At 48.5% G+C, this 17319-nt stretch overlaps 1 protein-coding gene across 10 annotated transcripts in view; it reads left to right on the forward strand.

The window, feature by feature from the left end:
• The window catches only part of BCOR (BCL6 corepressor), a 126667-nt gene extending 109692 nt beyond the window's left edge, over positions 1-16975 (forward strand). For 6 of the 10 annotated variants that reach the window (XM_007991407.3, XM_007991410.3, XM_007991408.3 and 3 more), the window contains 9 exons: positions 3643-3906; positions 4291-4635; positions 5171-5496; positions 5853-6107; positions 10896-11062; positions 13035-13180; positions 14197-14274; positions 14486-14642; positions 15815-16975. In XM_007991407.3, the coding sequence (XP_007989598.2) occupies positions 3643-3906; positions 4291-4635; positions 5171-5496; positions 5853-6107; positions 10896-11062; positions 13035-13180; positions 14197-14274; positions 14486-14642; positions 15815-16106 (2030 nt within the window). In that variant the 3' untranslated portion in view covers positions 16107-16975. The remainder of the gene's footprint in view (positions 1-3642; positions 3907-4290; positions 4636-5170; positions 5497-5852; positions 6108-10895; positions 11063-13034; positions 13181-14196; positions 14275-14485; positions 14643-15814) is intronic. The other 4 variants (XM_007991417.3, XM_007991419.3, XM_007991416.3 and 1 more) reach the window with 1 other exon arrangement.
• The last annotated feature ends 344 nt before the right edge of the window (positions 16976-17319 follow it).

Raw genomic sequence — 17319 nt, forward strand, 5'->3', positions numbered from 1 at the left:
TAGATGTCATGGGCAGTCCACAAAAATTTCAGTCCTCTGCCATCTTGTTTAGGGCTTACTGGGCATGGTTATAACAGTGGTGAAGTTCCTTTGTTGCCACGGTGACTTGTAAATGTTGCCATGGCGATGCTTCTATGAGGTATTACAATGGCATAGCCATGGTAAACTATGTGATATATGTGCTGTGTCTTACAAGACCATGATGCAGGGAGCAAGTGGTAGACGGTATAGGACTCAACCGTGTTCACATCTGCCTAGATCTCGTGACCAAAGGCACATGGTGTTCCACTCATAGAAGGGCTGTAAGTAACTGCAACGGAAGAGGACCCTGATGGTTAGGACCCCTATCTATTCTTCCATCTCTGTCTATCCACCCATCTCCTTTGCCCTCAAGAGTAATTTCTGTGGGTACTGGTAAGAATAGCCCCATTTGAGGGAGGTCCAAGTGAAGTGTACAGGAAAGTGACATGATGGGCCCCCATAGCTGTTTGCCATGCATATCTTTGGCAGTCAAGGTGGGTGTTCTTCAGGATTATTACTGGCCCATGGAGGGAAACCCTAGCATAAGGTTTGGGGGCCTTCACTGTGCGGAATTGGGATGTTTGCATTGAGAGGCTCAGGGGTTGGAGGAAGGAAAATAGGCCTCGTTTGCAGAAAGATCCTCTTGAGAGCGGACAAGAAGCATCTACACTGTGTGTGAGCAGGCATGATTGCAGTGAACCCCAGATGCAGCAGTGGAGAGCTCCTGATAATAGTTCTGGACTATTCAGGAGGCAAAAGGGGGCCCTCTCTGGCTGAATGGGGAATGGTGGGGACTTGGAGGAAGCATGTGTGTTTCACATCCCTTGTCCTAGCCTGCTGGCCTCCCATGAATAGGGAGCAGAAGGTGGTGTGTGCAGGGGAGCCCTCCCCACCCGCACTGGGCAGCTTTTCTAGATGGGAAGCCCCAAAGAAGACAGATGGCAAGACCTCCCCATGTCAATGGGGGTGCTCCCTAGCAGAGCGACTAGGTCCCCAGTCAGTCACTGCCTGTTGATGCCAGTGTGTGAAATAAGTGATCACATGTCTTCTAGGTGGTTTTCTGTGGACAAAATATACTGGTAGTTTGGGCACAAGGCCAGGTAGGTGAAATATAAACTCATTTCACTATTAGGAAGTTTGCAGTGAAGGTCAAAACTCCAATGGAAAACTTTCTCCCTGAGAAAGATGCCTTAGATTTGGTTGAGATTGTTACAAATACAGGTGGCTGTGTGAGACCTGGAGTTCAAATGGAAGCTGTGGAAGTCAAATCCAAAGCACTAGGGTTGAGAGATTCTTAATCTGATGGGGGTTTGATGGGGGGTGTCTCTGGGAAGGGTGCCAAGACAGGGCAGTTCATTCTGGGTGGGGCCCCACACTGGCTAAGCTGCTGCCTCATTTTGACCCAGGAAGGCATGGTGACGTTACCCAGTCATTTCTGCTTTCAAACCACTTGGCTCGAACCGTCTCTCCTACCTAGAGGGAGGGGAAATGAGTACACTTTAAAAGTATAAAAGTACACTTTTAACCTTGGCATGTGGTGCTTCGTAACGCAGTCTTTACATTTTTACATTGTACCCCCAGTTCCTCCCAGAGGGCTTTCGGGGCGGCTGATTGACCCCAGAAAGTCAAATGGTATATAACTAGGACAGTCAGTTCACGTCTTAAACTTTCATAAATATCAGGGCTAAAAGTCAAGGTGGTCTGGGGATCTTAGCGTCCTTTTGTAAGTAATTTCTCCAGCCTTACCCTCTGCCCTGCCGCACCGTGTTTATGAAGCCCACCGGGCGAGGTGGCTTGCAGTAATAGTCCCACTTTACAACTCAAGGGGTCCAAACTGTAAAGTGACCCTGTTACTGCCAGAGTGGTTAAGAGACAGAGCAGCCCACACTCTTTGCATCCCCAGGCCAGGCTGAGCGCAGCGGTCACCACTTCTGCATAGTGTAGGGTTTGGGCAGCTTGTGTGTTTTCTTCTGCTGCTGCTGTGACAGAATACCACCTTGGCCATGTTTTTGGGTGTCCATCCAGTGCCTACAGAGACCTGGGGTGGTATTCCGTGGTGGAGGCTTGGATGCCGAGTCCCATGCCCAGCCATCCCTGTCCATACAGTGCTCTGTCGTGAGTGAGGATGAGGAGGAACGGTTGGGGACATTCTACCATTCTTTTGCAAGAATAGATGCAGCCCCATCTGTTCCGCCTTAGAACACCCTTGAAGAGGAGGTGAATGGGTCCTAACACCATTGAGAGCACAGGGCTAGCCAACAACCCCGGTAAAGCTCACCCCCACAGCTGACTGCCGTGAACCGCTGGGAATGCCCCCGAGAGAAGCGGGTGAGCGGGGCTGGTCAGGAGTGGGAGTAATATTTGAAGTGGGTTGGGGAGAGGAAGAATGAGATCAGCGGATGAGGTGTGTGCTTATTTCATCTAGAAATTGACTTGTGTGCCTAGCTCAGAGTTACCAAGACACCAGACTCATAACCCTGGTGATGAGAGGGATCATTTCAGCGGGCCAAGGGCTGACACCTTAACCTCGCAGTGGTCATTAAGTAGTTATCGTTTATATTCATTGTGTATTAGAAAACTTGTGACCAGCAAAGCAGTTAATGAGCTATTTCGTGGGCTAGAGCAAAAGTAGGAAGTGATGTTGGGCTGAGGTGATTCAAGGAAAAGCCCCACGGCCCATGATAGGCCAAGCATAGGGGTCCTGGAATGAGCGCTTTTGCAGGCGCTGGCCTGGCATGGGAAAGACACACCAACAATGAGGGGATGTCTGTAGATGCTTGCTTGTGACAGAGGGTGTGAAGAGGAGTGTCAGCTGGGATGGCCAGCATCCCCAAGGGGGTTCCCCTGTGTTGGACAGGAAATGAGAACAACCCAACCCATTGGTTTCACATCTGTGCATCCAGCAAATCGAGTTCTTTGAAGTTTTCTCTGAACTCGTGTATGTGTTAGGAAACCTTGCCTTTGGCTTTGCCAGGCCCCTCTTCCCAGCAGCCTAGGTCTGCCGGGATTTGCTGCCTCCCTCTGGCCTGGACTGTAGGCCCAGAGCCCCCCAGGAGTGAGGATCACTGCTGCCCATCAAGGACCTAGGCCTTCTTTCAACACTCTTGTCTCCTGTCCCTCTTCATCTCCCCGGTTGGCCTAGGTGAATATTGGTGTTATCCCTTCGATAGATGACATTTTGGGGATATTTGGTCGTTTTTATCCCATCAGCCTGCCATTTGTTTCAAAATAATGACCTCAGTAGATGTTCCCATGAAGATTTTTAGGTCAGCCCCAGCTTGGTTGCATCTTCTGCTAAAAGGACTATAGTGCTTTAAAAAACGTAGCGTTGACGCCCCATCTTTCTTGGTTCCCTCTTGCCCCCAGCCATAAGAAGGGAGAAGGAGAAAGTCACGAGTGTGACATGCATCTCACTCTGCTTTACTTGTCTTCAATGTACCCTTCCTCTGGAAAATTCTGTTTCTGAGGGTTTTGTGCTATGTGTGAGGACACCAGTCTCCAAAGAAGCAGCTGTCAATAGCCGATTACCTTGGGCACGGTGGTCCCACGTGCTCCCCAAATCCTGCCTTCTCATGGCGACCTTCGGGCTTCATTAATGCCCTCTTGTCTCCCCTCCCCCAGGTGAGTATAGTGTTGGAAACAAGCACCACGATCCTTTTGAAGCCCCAGAGGACAAAGATATTTCTGCGGAGAAGTACTTTGTGGAGAGGCAGCCCGTGAGCGAGCCTCCCACAGACCAGGTGGCTTCGGACATGCCACACAGCCCCACCCTCCGGGTGGACAGGAAACGCAAAGTCTCAGGTGACAGCAGCCACACTGAGACCACTGTGGAGGAGGTGCCAGAGGACCCTCTGCTGAAAGCCAAACGCCGACGAGTCTCTAAAGGTGAGCCCTGTCCGCTTCGCCCGCCTGCTGGGGGGTGGGCCTGTGCATGCGGCCACAGTGGATGGACAGGAGATGTGGATGTGCGGCGCGCTGCCCCTGTAGACAGAATCGGTGAGGGGAAGCCGTGGGGCGCAGCAGTGGAGCGGACCTCTCCATTCCCACACTGCCTCGTGAGATTCCCACCCTGGAGACCCCCGGGGGGGAGCCACCCACACCTCCCCTCCCCCAAAGCCAGAACCCAGATGGCCAAAGACTATCAGGCCCCCTCCCAAAAGCAGAGACCAGTGACCACACACCCCCTCCCCCACCCCATTAGTGATGCGTAAGACAGTTTGTTCCCCCCCAGGGGGCTTTTTGATTAATTTGTAGTTATTTCTCCATTAGATGACTGGCCTGAGAGGGAAATGACAAACAGTTCCTCTAACCACTTAGAAGACCCACATTATAGTGAGCTGACCAACCTGAAGGTGTGCATTGAATTAACAGGGCTCCATCCTAAAAAACAACGCCACTTGCTGCACCTTAGAGAACGGTGGGAGCAGCAGGTGTCAGCAGCAGACGGCAAACCTGGCCGGCAAAGCAGGAAGGAAGTGACCCAGGCCACTCAGCCTGAGGCCATTCCTCAGGGGACTAACATCACTGAAGAGAAACCTGGCAGGAAAAGGGCAGAGGCCAAAGGCAACAGAAGCTGGTCGGAAGAGGCTCTCAAACCCAGTGACAATGAACAAGGTACGCAGGGGCCACCCCTTGAGTGTTCACCCTGCTCCTGGAGGGGGGGTCATCCACTCTCTGTAGGAATGGGCTTTTGAGGGGACCTTAGAAGGCCATAGCAATTGACTTCAAGGAGGATGTGGCAGGCAGGGAGTTCTCTCTTGATGTCCTTGCCTGTGGCTGCACAGGAAGGAAGTTTAAGCACCCTCATTCCAGCCTCAGGCTGTCTCTAGTCTCTGGGTCCTGAGCACCCAAACCCAGTGGGTAGGGGGCAGGAGAGCAGGAAGAGCCGGCTTCTGTCCTCTCTTCCAGGCCCTTTGAAGCAACTTGCCACTTGGCGTTTTGTGGGTTAACTTAGGTGCCGTTTGAATGTGGTATAATTAAAATATTAATGCTTTGAAAACATAATTGGTATATCTTTAAAAACTGAAGCTGCTCCAGTGATCAGTGTTAACAATGGGCTTTTCTTCCTGCACTGGCTACAACTGTGTAACGCCTGCTTCTTCTCCCGTCTCTCACCCACCCGCCACCCCATCACCCCCTCCGTATTTAGGCTTGCCTATGTTCTCCGGCTCTCCGCCCATGAAGAGTCTTTCATCCACCAGTGCAGGCGGCAAAAAGCAGGCTCAGCCAAGCTGCGCACCAGCCTCCAGGCCGCCTGCCAAACAGCAGAAAATTAAAGAAAACCAGAAGACAGATGTGCTGTGTGCAGACGAAGAAGAGGATTGCCAGGCTGCCTCCCTGCTGCAGAAATACACCGACAACAGCGAGAAGCCATCCGGGAAGAGACTGTGCAAAACCAAACACTTGATCCCTCAGGAGCCCAGGCGGGGATTGCCACTGACAGGGGAATACTACGTGGAGAATGCCGATGGCAAGGTACCTCTTGACCCCGGCTTCCCTCTAGGGCCTGTGCGAGCACATCCCCGCCTGCCTGCCTGCTTCCCAGCTTGTGGGGACAAAGCTTTCCTTTTCCTGGACTCCTCCCCCATACCACACGTCACTCCCCTGTCCTAGAGGAGCATGTCTTCTGGGTGGCAGTGAAGTTTCAGACTAGTAAGAATGAAACCCCTTCCCCCAAACCCTCCTTTGACAGGCACCCCCCACCCACCAAAAAAGATAAGGAGTAAAGTGCCTCTCTCCACGAAGGTTTGTCACGTGGAGGGGAGGAGGGGAAGCAGCGGCTGTTAGAAGGACATGGGCTTAACCGTGTGCGCTGCCTGGTTTTATGATAGGTGACTGTCCGGAGATTCAGAAAGCGGCCGGAGCCCAGTTCGGACTATGATCTGTCACCAGCCAAGCAGGAGCCGAAGCCTTTTGACCGCTTGCAGCAACTGCTACCGGCCTCCCAGTCTACACAGCTGCCATGCTCAAGTTCCCCTCAGGAGACCACCCAGTCTCGCCCGATGCCGCCGGAAGCACGGAGACTTATTGTCAATAAGAACGCTGGCGAGACCCTTCTGCAGCGGGCAGCCAGGCTTGGCTATGAGGTGTGTCCCTGTGGGCGCTCCCCAGGGCTGTGGGCTGGGGGGCGGGGCCTGCGGGCTGCGGTGGTCGAGGGGAGGGACACGGAGAATAGAGCTCAGCCCCCTCCGCATTAGGGGGCAGGGCCGGTGCTCCAGCAGGATGTTTGTGTTAGCCCCACTCTCACTGCTGTCTCTTTGGTGGCTTGTTCAATCGCAGTGTGGAAAGAAAGGCCTCTCTGATGTTCAGTTCATGTTCAGGCAGGTAGGCTGCTTCTGCATCCTCCAGTCTCGCTCACTTATCTCTGATATAAAATCTGACACAACCCAGGGCTTGGCGACTGGGGGAATTTTAATGAGCCCTTTTGGATTCTGATTAGCAAGGGGGAGAGAAGTTATTAGCTCTATCTTGGACTGTTTGTACTGTTTCAGGTGGAGGGGTGGCCGTGTAGAGGGAGTAGGCAGGAAGTAGCTGTGCAGGTCACAGAGATGGGGGGGGTGGGGCAGGGCTGAGGGCTCTGGAGGAGGGACTGAGACTTTTCCCTCAACTCACTGCTTCTCCCCAGGCCCCGTGCCCATCCTCCTCCCAGCATGGTCCATGACAATGATAGCTTACATTAACAGAGCCCCTAAGATCCAGAGTAACTCATTTCACCTTTTCATCATCTTTGTGCGGTAGTAACTAATATTATTCCCGCTTTCAGATGAGGAAACTGAGTCCCAGAGATGTTACATGATTTGAACAGATAATCCAGCAGCCTGCCTCCAAAGCCCAGTCTCCCCCCATCCCCCCAAACTCGGCTCCTCTCCAGGACTGGCTCCCATTGGAATCACGCTTTTCACAGTTCAAAACCTACGTCTGCCCCTGTGCATCTCCCCACCACACACTTGTCAGTTGAGATTGTGATGTAATAGCCCACAAGGCAAAGACTTTTTTTTTTATGCTGGCGTCAGCTCTCTAGGAGTCGTGGTAAAAATAAAATGCGGTTCAGCAGGCTGAGTGTGAAGTGTGGAGAAGCACTCGGGCGACAGGATCCATGCCGGCCCATGCTCAGCTGTGGGCTCCCGGAATTCAGCCAGAGCCCAGGCTCGCGCACCTTAACCAGGCTGCAGTCTGCTGTGCCTTGAGCCTTTCCTGATGGGGTGACCCAGCTGCCAGTCTCCCTTTGACCCAGAGCCCACTCTGGGGCGTGATTGTGTGGGTGGGAACTGGGATGCCGGCTCACACCTGTGGAATGGTCCTTTGAAGCACTAGCTGGGTATTTTTGGTTGTATGTGCCTTTATCTGTTCGTACCAACTTGTTTCTTTTTGGTATCTCTGGATTGTCTTTGAGAGAACTCTTTAGAAGGATTTGGAAATTAGCTCAGTTACTTGCAGATTAAACCCAAGTGGCAGCCAGTTGTTTTTGCGTAAGCTGAGAGCAGCAGCAGCTATGAGGACAGGGTAGATGCAGCGTGCCAGGCAGGGCCACTCATTCCTACACATGGTTGAGAAAATGGACTTGTGCTTCCAGCAAACACCAGAGGTAGGGGAGAGCTCCAGGGCGGCAAACTCGCTGACCATGGGCGGTGCTGTGGGGGCGGTAGGGCTCCTGGCCTGGTCTTTGATCTTGGCTTCATTTCTGCCAGTCTCACCTTTCTGAGCCCAGATGCTTCAAGAGACCATTGTGGGTGCTCTAAGGAACAGTTTCCATTTTGGTGGTTTTCCTATGGCAGGTGGGTCTGAGGCCTGGACTAAGGAACACTGATCCATGCTTTCTTAGGCTACCAGGCCTTTGGTGCAAGAAGCCTTGAGAATGTTTATGGAAGGACAACTTTTCCGCTTCAAATGTAAATGTCATTATAGAACTTTCTCAGGTCATCAGTTTTAATGCTGAATGTTTTAATTACTAGATGAAAGCTTTCAACTTTGAGTTCAACTTTCTGGGATTTGTTTAGTCAGAAATTACAATGTTAGGATGATAGTCCATTCAGATGTGGCAGTGTAAACCCTTTAAAATAAAAGAATAGTTTGCTTAACAGGATAAGGTGTGGTATGAAGGCACAGCTTTGGGAGGGGTTTCCCAAAACCCCTCTTTATCATTGTTGTCTTCTGCTTAGCTAAAAAGATACCACATGCAATAAAAAGGCTGCTCAAGCTTTGTTTTCTCTTAAGCTGGTTCTTGAGGTTTAGAAACATCCTCTCTCTTCAGATCTGTAATAGACCACCTGAAAGGCCAGTTACAGTTGAACCTTTCCCTGTCTGTTCTTAGGCTAAAATGCCAATGTGGAACCGCGTGCATGTGCATTTAGTGGTGATGGTTAAATTTTCTATGAATCGAATAAATCATGTTTTTAAAAAAGTTAATGAGGCATTTAATTAATTAACAATGTCGGGTTTATGGCCTTTATGGGTACATTTTGCAGTTAATGGCATTCAGCTTATAGCTGCTTAACAGAGAATTGTCCAACAAAAACAGTTTGATTTTGTTTGGGAATGGGCGGGCTGCCCTTCAAACAGTCCCATTTCCAGCGTGGAGAATAAACCAAGTAATGTATTGGGTAGACAGACTTCTCTGGCTTCTTCATTCTCTCTGTTGGTGACAGCAGTTGCCACCCATTTAAGATCCCATCACCCTCCCATCTAGGAGAGCGTCATTAGTCTGCCTGACCCCAACAGAAATGTGCAAGGGATGCTGGTCATGGCTGGATTGCAGCCTTCTAGCCAGGGCCCTTGACTGGGCCTTTGGAAACTTCCCAGCAGACCCGTTGCCAAAAGACCTGAGTTACAGGTCTAATACTTTGTGTTCATTGAATTTGGGGCCTAACCTGTCTGGGCCTCAGTTTCCTTAAGTGTTGAATGAGAATCATAACCACTTTTCCTTCCTGAGATCTCACAGGTCATTGTGGGATATGACATACACATTTGGGAACATCAGAAGTGTTATGGTGGCCAATGGCAAAACGTCTGACCTGGTTGTTGGTTTACTGTTGCTTTGCCTGCCATTCTCCAGGGTAACAGTTACTTACCCTTCAGCCTCGACATCTTTCACTTCTAGGTTCCCTCAAATCAGCCCTAGTAGTGATGAAGGTTTCCAGGTGAAGGCCATAATTGTCAGAGCAAATAAACCCTGGGTTGATAGGACACCAGGCCAGCTGCCGGGATCCGGGTAGATTGATCTGTGCACAGCAGTTGGTGGCGCTTAGAGCTGATCCCTGAGTCACATGACAGGGCCTCTCCCTGGCTGGGCACACAACTCATTAGCTTGCAGCCGTCCACTCGAGTCTGGCTAGTGAGGGCCTCCTAAAAGAGCAGCAGCTTCATGCGGTATCCTGGATACCAGTGCTCGGGGCAGGTGGCCTGGGAGCTCAGAGGATTGTGGGCTTGCTGGCAGGTGAGGGCCTGAAGCAAGAGACGCTTCTGTGGGCCTTCTCTCTTCCTCCCCTTGATTTGGAATGGAGCTGCTGCAGCGGCCTGAAGCAACAGGGTATGGGTGGCCAGGGTTATCAGCGTGCAGCCTTAGGTTCACAGGGGGAGCATCTAGAACATTCTAGTTAGTGTTCAAGTGAGTGATCACCTTTGACTGATGTGTCCTAGAAAGGGCATAAAAGAATTTTCGGAACTCACCTTACGTTTATGGGTGGCTCAAATGCTGCCTATTTTAGGTTACGGATGAGTTACTTAAGAGTTGTCACAAAGGAGAGCCTGCTATGACCCATCGAGCTCCCCCCTTGCCAAGTGGAATGTGTGTTGGGCTACCCCACATGTTCTGGCTTTCCCCCTAGTCTTCAGAACCTGACAGCTCTCTGCTGGCCATGACTGCTAGGAAAACAGTGTAACCTGTTGTCTGCCGGCAGAGACTGTTCCATGTGTTTGAACACTTTCTTAATGAAACATGGACTACATTACTGCTTTGCTTACTGGGAGCGGTTCATTTTAATGTATTAACACGCCAAAGAAGTGAGATTAATAACAGTGATTCTCATGCAGACTGTTGATGCGGAACACGTTCTGCAAAGGGGGAAGGGTAGGATCGTCTTATTTTGTTCTTGAAATGTGTAGGTTGTGGTATGTGGTGTATTAGATTCCTGTCATTAACTTAAGTAAATATGAAAATATATTGATTGAGCCCCAAGTGGGGCGGAGAGTGAAGCAAAAAGAGGGTGGGGTTATTGGAAGCATTGATGTCATTTGTTGATGATGTGTATGATACCAACAGAAGCACTGCCGCCCAGGCTCCGACTCTGGGTCTTTCCAAGGGGCATGAGGACCAGCCTAAACTCTTGCGCATCCTCCTCTCTGTGAAGCTGAGAAATGTTCTCCAGCTCATTTAATTGTTCATTATGCCTTGATTGGCCTTGCTTTCATCTAAACTTGTGTTGCCATCCACTACTACCTATTGGATGAATCGATTGAGTGAGGATGTCCTTGAACTTACTCATGCGTCGTCTGAAACATTAGCAGCCAAATCCCTCTGTACTCACTGTGCCAGGTACTGAGCTAAGGGCTTGTGTGGGTCTCTAATTAGTTTCTTAGCAGCCCCTGGTAGGCTCTGTCACTCTCCTCCGGAGGAGGAAAGGAAGCTTTGGAGAATTCAGAGCATAACTTGCCCAGGGCCAGGCAGCTGGGCAACAGACCTCTAAATGATGCTGTCCCTGTCATCAGGCGCTTCGCACATGTGTTTGCTCCTCGCCAAGACATCCACAGCCTGCCCGAGAGGTAGTGGGTTCTCAGGCCTGAAGGTGTATGTCTTTGAAAGCTACAGAGAGGTCCACTTTACAAGGTCATTGTGCAGTGATCTGATGGCATTCCTCCCTCCCCTCCCCTCCCCACAGGAAGTGGTCCTGTACTGCTTGGAGAACAAGATTTGTGACGTAAATCATCGGGACAATGCAGGTTACTGCGCCCTGCATGAAGCTTGTGCCAGGGGCTGGCTCAACATTGTGCGACACCTCCTTGAATATGGCGCTGATGTCAACTGCAGTGCCCAGGATGGAACCAGGTCAGTGATGTGTCTTGTTCTCAGCCTGGCTCTGCTGAAACCAAGCTTCCCTATCTGTGCAGTGGCGGTTCTCAGGGTATGCGGGAAATTCCAGGAGGAAAGACAGAGTGCGACTGCAAGCACACTGACCACTGGGTCCTCTAGAATTGAATCCAGCAGACCTTTCTGGCAAATGTAGATGTAAAACTCCCAATTTTGGTCAGTCCTATAATGTTCCTATGAACCAAAGCTTCTGAAAATGTTGAGGCCTGCGAGAATAATTGGGGGTGTTGCCTTTTAAGACCCTGGACTCTTCATCATCATCTATGAAGTCACTGTATTTAAAATATATTTGAGCTGAAAGTCCCAGGAATACACACACACACAGGGCCAACTGCCCCTCCGCTGGTTCAGCAGGACCTGCCATTGCCACCCACGTTCCCAGCCGTGGCCCTCACCCTGTCCTTGACCCTGGTTTATTGGTCAGAGACCCAGGTCTGACTCAGCCCGAACATCTTCCTGGTTGTGTGAGTGGGATGCTGCCACGAGGCTGGGCACTGGGGGTTTCTTGAAGGTGACAGAAATAGCCAAACGGAAATGTATTTGGTCTTTCACACTTTGCAAATAGCATTCCCTCAGATTGGGCAGAGACCCATCTTCTCCCCGCCAACCCCAACCCCCAGCTCCATGGACACAGGTAGGAGGCCTCTGTACCCTGCTGAGAACACACCCCACCAGGCCTGTTTCTTCTCCCGACTGTTCCCTTGGCTTCTGGGCCAGAGGCTGATCACTGATCTGTGTGAGATCCTGGGATCAGGCTTTCAGGAGAGTCTCTGCTAATCTCTTTGCATCTAGTTTCTTTTAAAAACAGAGGTGGGTTTTTTGTTTTTTGTTTTTAATAGTGTGACAATTGCTTGTTGTATTGGCTTCCATGATGATGAGATCTCTTTTTTCCCCTGTAAGTTACCTTCACATGGTCCATGACTACTTAAATTTGTTGAAAATGTTTTCATTTTGGGCTTGACTTCCTTCTTAGGCCTTGGATTAAGATAGGGTTTGCTGGCCGGGTACGGTGGCTCCCGCCTGTAATCCCAGCACTTTGGGAGGCCGAGGCGGGTGGATCACGAGGTCAGGAGATCGAGACCATCCTGGCTAACATGGTGAAACCCCGTCTGTACAAAAATACAAAAAATGAGCCGGGTGTGGTGGCGGGTGCCTGTAGTCCCAACTGCTGGGGAGGCTGAGGCAGGAGAATGTTGTGAACCCGGGAAGAGGAGCTTGCAGTGAGCCGAGATCGTGCCACTGCACTCCAGCCTGGGTGACAGAGCGAGATTCTATCTCAAAAAAAAAAAAAAAAAAAAAAAGATAGGGTTTGCAGCTGGGCAGTGGCTCTCTTGCCTGTAATCCCAGCACTTTGGAGGCCAAGGCAGGAGGATCACTTGAGCCTAGGAGTTCAAGACTGGCCTGGAAAACGTAGTAAGACCCCGTCCCTACAGAAAATAAAAACATTAACCAGGCGTGGTAGCACGCGCCTGTAGTCCCAGCTACTGAGGAGGCTGAGGCAGAAGGATCACTTGAGCCCAGGAGATCGAGGCTGCAGTGAGCCATGATCCACCCCACTGCACTCCAGCCTGGGCAATGGAGTGAGACCCTGTCCACCCCCGCCTCCCCACCCTCCTCTCCCCACCAAAAAAGATAGATTTGGGTTTGAGATTTAGGCCTGAAATAGTCTCTTCATCTGCCCTGTAAAGGGTTAGTCATCAAAATAACAGTGATTCATTGCTTGACCTTGAGCCAGTCACTGTAGCTCAGTTTCCCTATCTGTGCAGTGGCGGTGACTGTGCACACCTCTTGGATGAAATACTGTTCTTAGGAGGCTCAGTACACAAGGTACACATGCACCCAGCTTTGCCTGTTGCTGTTAAAGGAGACAACTGCTTTATAAGCAAGTGTGGCTTGTGTGAGCATAATTCTATTGCACCTCTCTTCCTAGGCCTCTGCACGATGCTGTTGAGAATGATCACTTGGAAATTGTCCGACTACTTCTCTCTTACGGTGCTGACCCCACCTTGGCTACGTACTCAGGTAGAACCATCATGAAAATGACCCACAGTGAACTTATGGAAAAGTTCTTAACAGGTATGACAAAGTTCAAGAAATGGTCTTACTCAAAAATTAGATGGTAACTCGATACAATAGATGATTGGAATTTGACTAGGCAGAAATCACAAAGGCCAAAACTGTAAAGGAGAGCAGCCGAGTGTTTGAACTTTTGTGTGGTTTGACTTTATTCTAGTGAAGCTAAGTCATCTATTCACCCTAATGTTTTAAAAGATTTCCTAAAGTCATTCTCATTTTCCACACATGCATTCTTAACTTAGGTATGGCTCATAGGATTACATCCTGAGTCTGGGAAAAATGACTCAAACCTTCCATACATGAAATTATTTGGACAGGTTGATGGTGTTAGGTCATCAGATAACCCATTACTTAAGCCCCGGGCATTACAAAATCCCTAAAGCAGAAGCACAAGGTTTTCATGAGTGTCAGGCACCTGCATTTAAATTCCTTATCAGGCACTTCCTGCCAGAGAATGCCACTAACTCACTGGTGACCCGCCCTTGTTTACCTTAAATTACGCTCACTTGTTGAAAGAAGCAGCTTATTTAGGCTATCAAAGAAGAGATACATAAGTAGGCTGGACACAGTTGGCTCACGCCTGTAATCCCAGCACTTTGGGAGACCTAGGCAGGCGGATCACCCAAGATCAGGAGTTCCAGACCAACCTGGCCAACATGGCAAAACCCTGTCTCTACTAAAAATACAAAAATTATCTGGGCATGGTAGTGGTGGGCGCCTCTAGTCCCAGCTTGGGAGGCTGAGGCAGGAGAATCCCTTAAACCCAGGAGGTGGAGGCTGCAGTGAGCCGACATCGTGCCACTGCACTCCAGCCTGGGCAACAGAGCGAGACTCTGTCCAAAAAACAAAAGAGATACATAAGTGTAATGCTACTTTATTTTGCTGAGAAAGAGGAAGACAGGAAATGACCTGCCAGCCTGTCATGAATTTATAGGAAAAAATGCCACGTGGCTCTGCCATCATTTTGTTCTCAGCAGTAGGTTTTATCTTGTTTTTTTATTTTTCTCTCTCTCCAGATTATTTAAATGACCTACAGGGTCGCAGTGATGATGACACCAGTGGCACTTGGGACTTCTATGGCAGCTCTGTTTGTGGTAAGCTGCATTGTTTGCTCTAGTTCAGTAGGAGGTGAACAAGTTCAAGTCCATTTCTGTCTGGTATGGGTGAGGGAAAGCCGGTGGTGGGCACTGGAAGCAGGACTCACTTGGGAAAGAATCTTGTTAAAGTCCTTGTTGTTGTTGACAACTGTGGACATCGTGCTGTGTAGTTTACTGATTCCTTCCTCTCTTATTTGCCCTCCATTAGAACCAGATGATGAAAGTGGCTATGATGTTTTAGCCAACCCCCCAGGACCAGAAGACCAGGATGATGATGACGATGCCTATAGCGATGTGTTTGAATTTGAATTTTCAGAGACCCCCCTCTTACCATGTTATAACATCCAAGTATCTGTGGCTCAGGGGTGAGCATGGCTATCATGTGGTTGAAAACTAGCTGAGCTGCTCTTGAGGTGACAGGAGTTAGAAATGCCCTTTAAGCAGATGAGGGTGGGTGGGTGAGTGAACTCCTTAACTGTCCATGAACCTCACACAATGCAGTAGATATTTTCCAGAAAGGGTACACATCAGCTTCCTTATACCCAGTGTGGTGAGGGGTGGGGCACAGCATGGTATAAACCTGCCTTCATCACTAACACCAAGGCTTGTCACTCCCCAGAGAAGTGGGTGACTGGAACTTTATGGAAGGGTCAGCACCTCGAATACTTCAATCCTTAAGACACTTTGAGAAGGTGTCCTCCTTAGGACTCCCTGCAACAGGCCACTGTAGAATGTTTTGAGATGTACTGGACTACACTGATAAAACACCTTGTGTAAGGTTAGGACAATCATTGTACATGACACTTAGGATATTGGTGTGTCGTCAGATTTAGTTAATCCCCTCTGCCCCCTGTGGTTGAGCCCCTATATGCCAGTGACCAGTCACTTTGGGTGTACTTATCAAGAGACTGCTCTGCTGTGTGTTGACAGAGCTGCTTGATGAGTAACGTCCTCTTCAGCCCCAAAGCTATAAACATGTATGCCATTACAAACAGTGATGGAAATCACAAAGTATGGTAGGTTGTATGCAAGGAATGTAATACTTTCCTTCTCCAAAGTGTCACTCTCAAAACAATGGAAGGATGGGAGTGGACATGCCTGAATGGAAAGGAGAGACAGCCTTGTGTGTTTATAATGCTGTTAGTGAGGGTCTGAAGAGAGAAGAGATCAAAGAAGTGGGGATACAGACTTACTCCCCCAGTGACTGTTGATTACAGGGCACTTGGATAGGCTTGACCCGAGTTGTAGTCACAGCTGAATGAGCAGGACTTTACCACCAGAAAGGGGAGAAATGGGGCTTATTCAGATGGTCCTCCCTAGATGGACAGATGAGTCCAGAGTTCCTACTGCTAGAAGTAGTTACTCTCCCTCACCTTAAAAAAGAATGGCGATCAGAGAGTAGGTATGGTGAGAAATGAGGAGTGGGAGCAGAATGAAAGGACATAGCTAGAGGCTGGTCCGGTCGGGCTGGTAGTTAATATTGGGAGCATTTTTCATTTTACTGAAAACTCAAAGCATTTTCCTTTCTGTTTTGTAGGCCGCGAAACTGGCTACTGCTTTCAGATGTCCTTAAGAAATTGAAAATGTCCTCCCGCATATTTCGCTGCAATTTTCCAAACGTGGAAATTGTCACCATTGCAGAGGCGGAATTTTATCGGCAGGTTTCTGCAAGTCTCTTGTTCTCTTGCTCCAAAGACCTGGAAGCCTTCAACCCTGAAAGTAAGGAGCTGTTAGACCTGGTGGAATTCACGAACGAAATTCAGACTCTGCTGGGCTCCTCTGTAGAGTGGCTCCACCCCAGTGATCTGGTCTCAGACAACTACTGGTGAGCAAGCCAGACCCACCGTGTACAGTGTGTTATAGTGTTAATCCTTGTGCATATGTGTCATAATACGACTATTTCTGTAAAGAAAGGACACTATTACATATGAAAATATCTCTTCTTTATATAAGAGAAATTACTCCAGTCAGAAGGACTTAGAAACATGTTTTTTTCCTTTTAAACTTTTAAGTCAGTTTTTATGAAGTTGTTATAATGTTTCTTTACTTTTCAATGCACACATGCTTTGGGATATGTTTGTTTTTACTTGGAACATTTGTTTCTTTTCTTTTTTAAGGAGAAAAAAAAATGAGTAAAAGAAGCTCCACACTTTGACTTAATTTCATACAAAGCTCTGATGACAGAGGCCATGACTGTGTAGAGTGGTCAGAACTGTGTGGTTGGTTTGAGGGAGCGAATTTGGGGAAGGCACTTGGTGATATAACTTTGTTTTGTTTACAGAGTACCTGCTCGGGCCAGGTATATGCTATTGGATGTAATCCAGTAGTGTGTAATATAAATTCAAACCATATCCACACACAACAACTAATTGTATGAAACTTTTATATCCTAATTTAAAGCTGTGAAATTAGTTTTCACGCATCAAACCGGATTGTTTATATGTTTAAACATTTTATGCTCTTATTTAAAGAAGACTTTGAGCTATTTTTTTCTGTACCCTGTAAAATATTGAAAACTAACATAATATGTTGAGGTTGCTCGGAAATGTACATAAAACTAAAATTTTCTGAATCGTGTGTTTATGTTTGAAATCTGTGTTTTAACTTTGTAAGTAAATTCTCTGCCTTTGTATTTATATTTTACAAAAATTTTCTTAAAAGGCAATAAAACTGTTGAGGAAAGGAGAAAATTGAAGTACCTTATGTCCTATGTATTCCTAAAGCATTATTGTTGTTCCTGATTCTTCTTAAATGGTGCTGGTGATGTATTCCCTATAGGTAACTTTAGAGCAATTTATAGTCTTTAGAAACCAAAGCGGACTGGAGGGTTTTGGAGGAGTTATACTCAGAATATAATTTGAGGTCCTATTCTGAAAGCCCAATTCTTAGACATATTTCCTGTCTCTTAGAACCTTCTCTTTCCTGTCTTCCTTTGATGCTTATGGAGGCTTTTGCATTGCCTTTGGCCTTGACCTATTTCAGTCCCACGTCATGGCCAACTCTCTAGGAGTGTTTTTTCTGAAACTAGGCATTTGTTATGTC

Source organism: Chlorocebus sabaeus, chromosome X (genome assembly GCF_047675955.1).
Source record: "Chlorocebus sabaeus isolate Y175 chromosome X, mChlSab1.0.hap1, whole genome shotgun sequence".
In the NCBI taxonomy this organism is placed as follows: domain Eukaryota; kingdom Metazoa; phylum Chordata; class Mammalia; order Primates; family Cercopithecidae; genus Chlorocebus; species Chlorocebus sabaeus.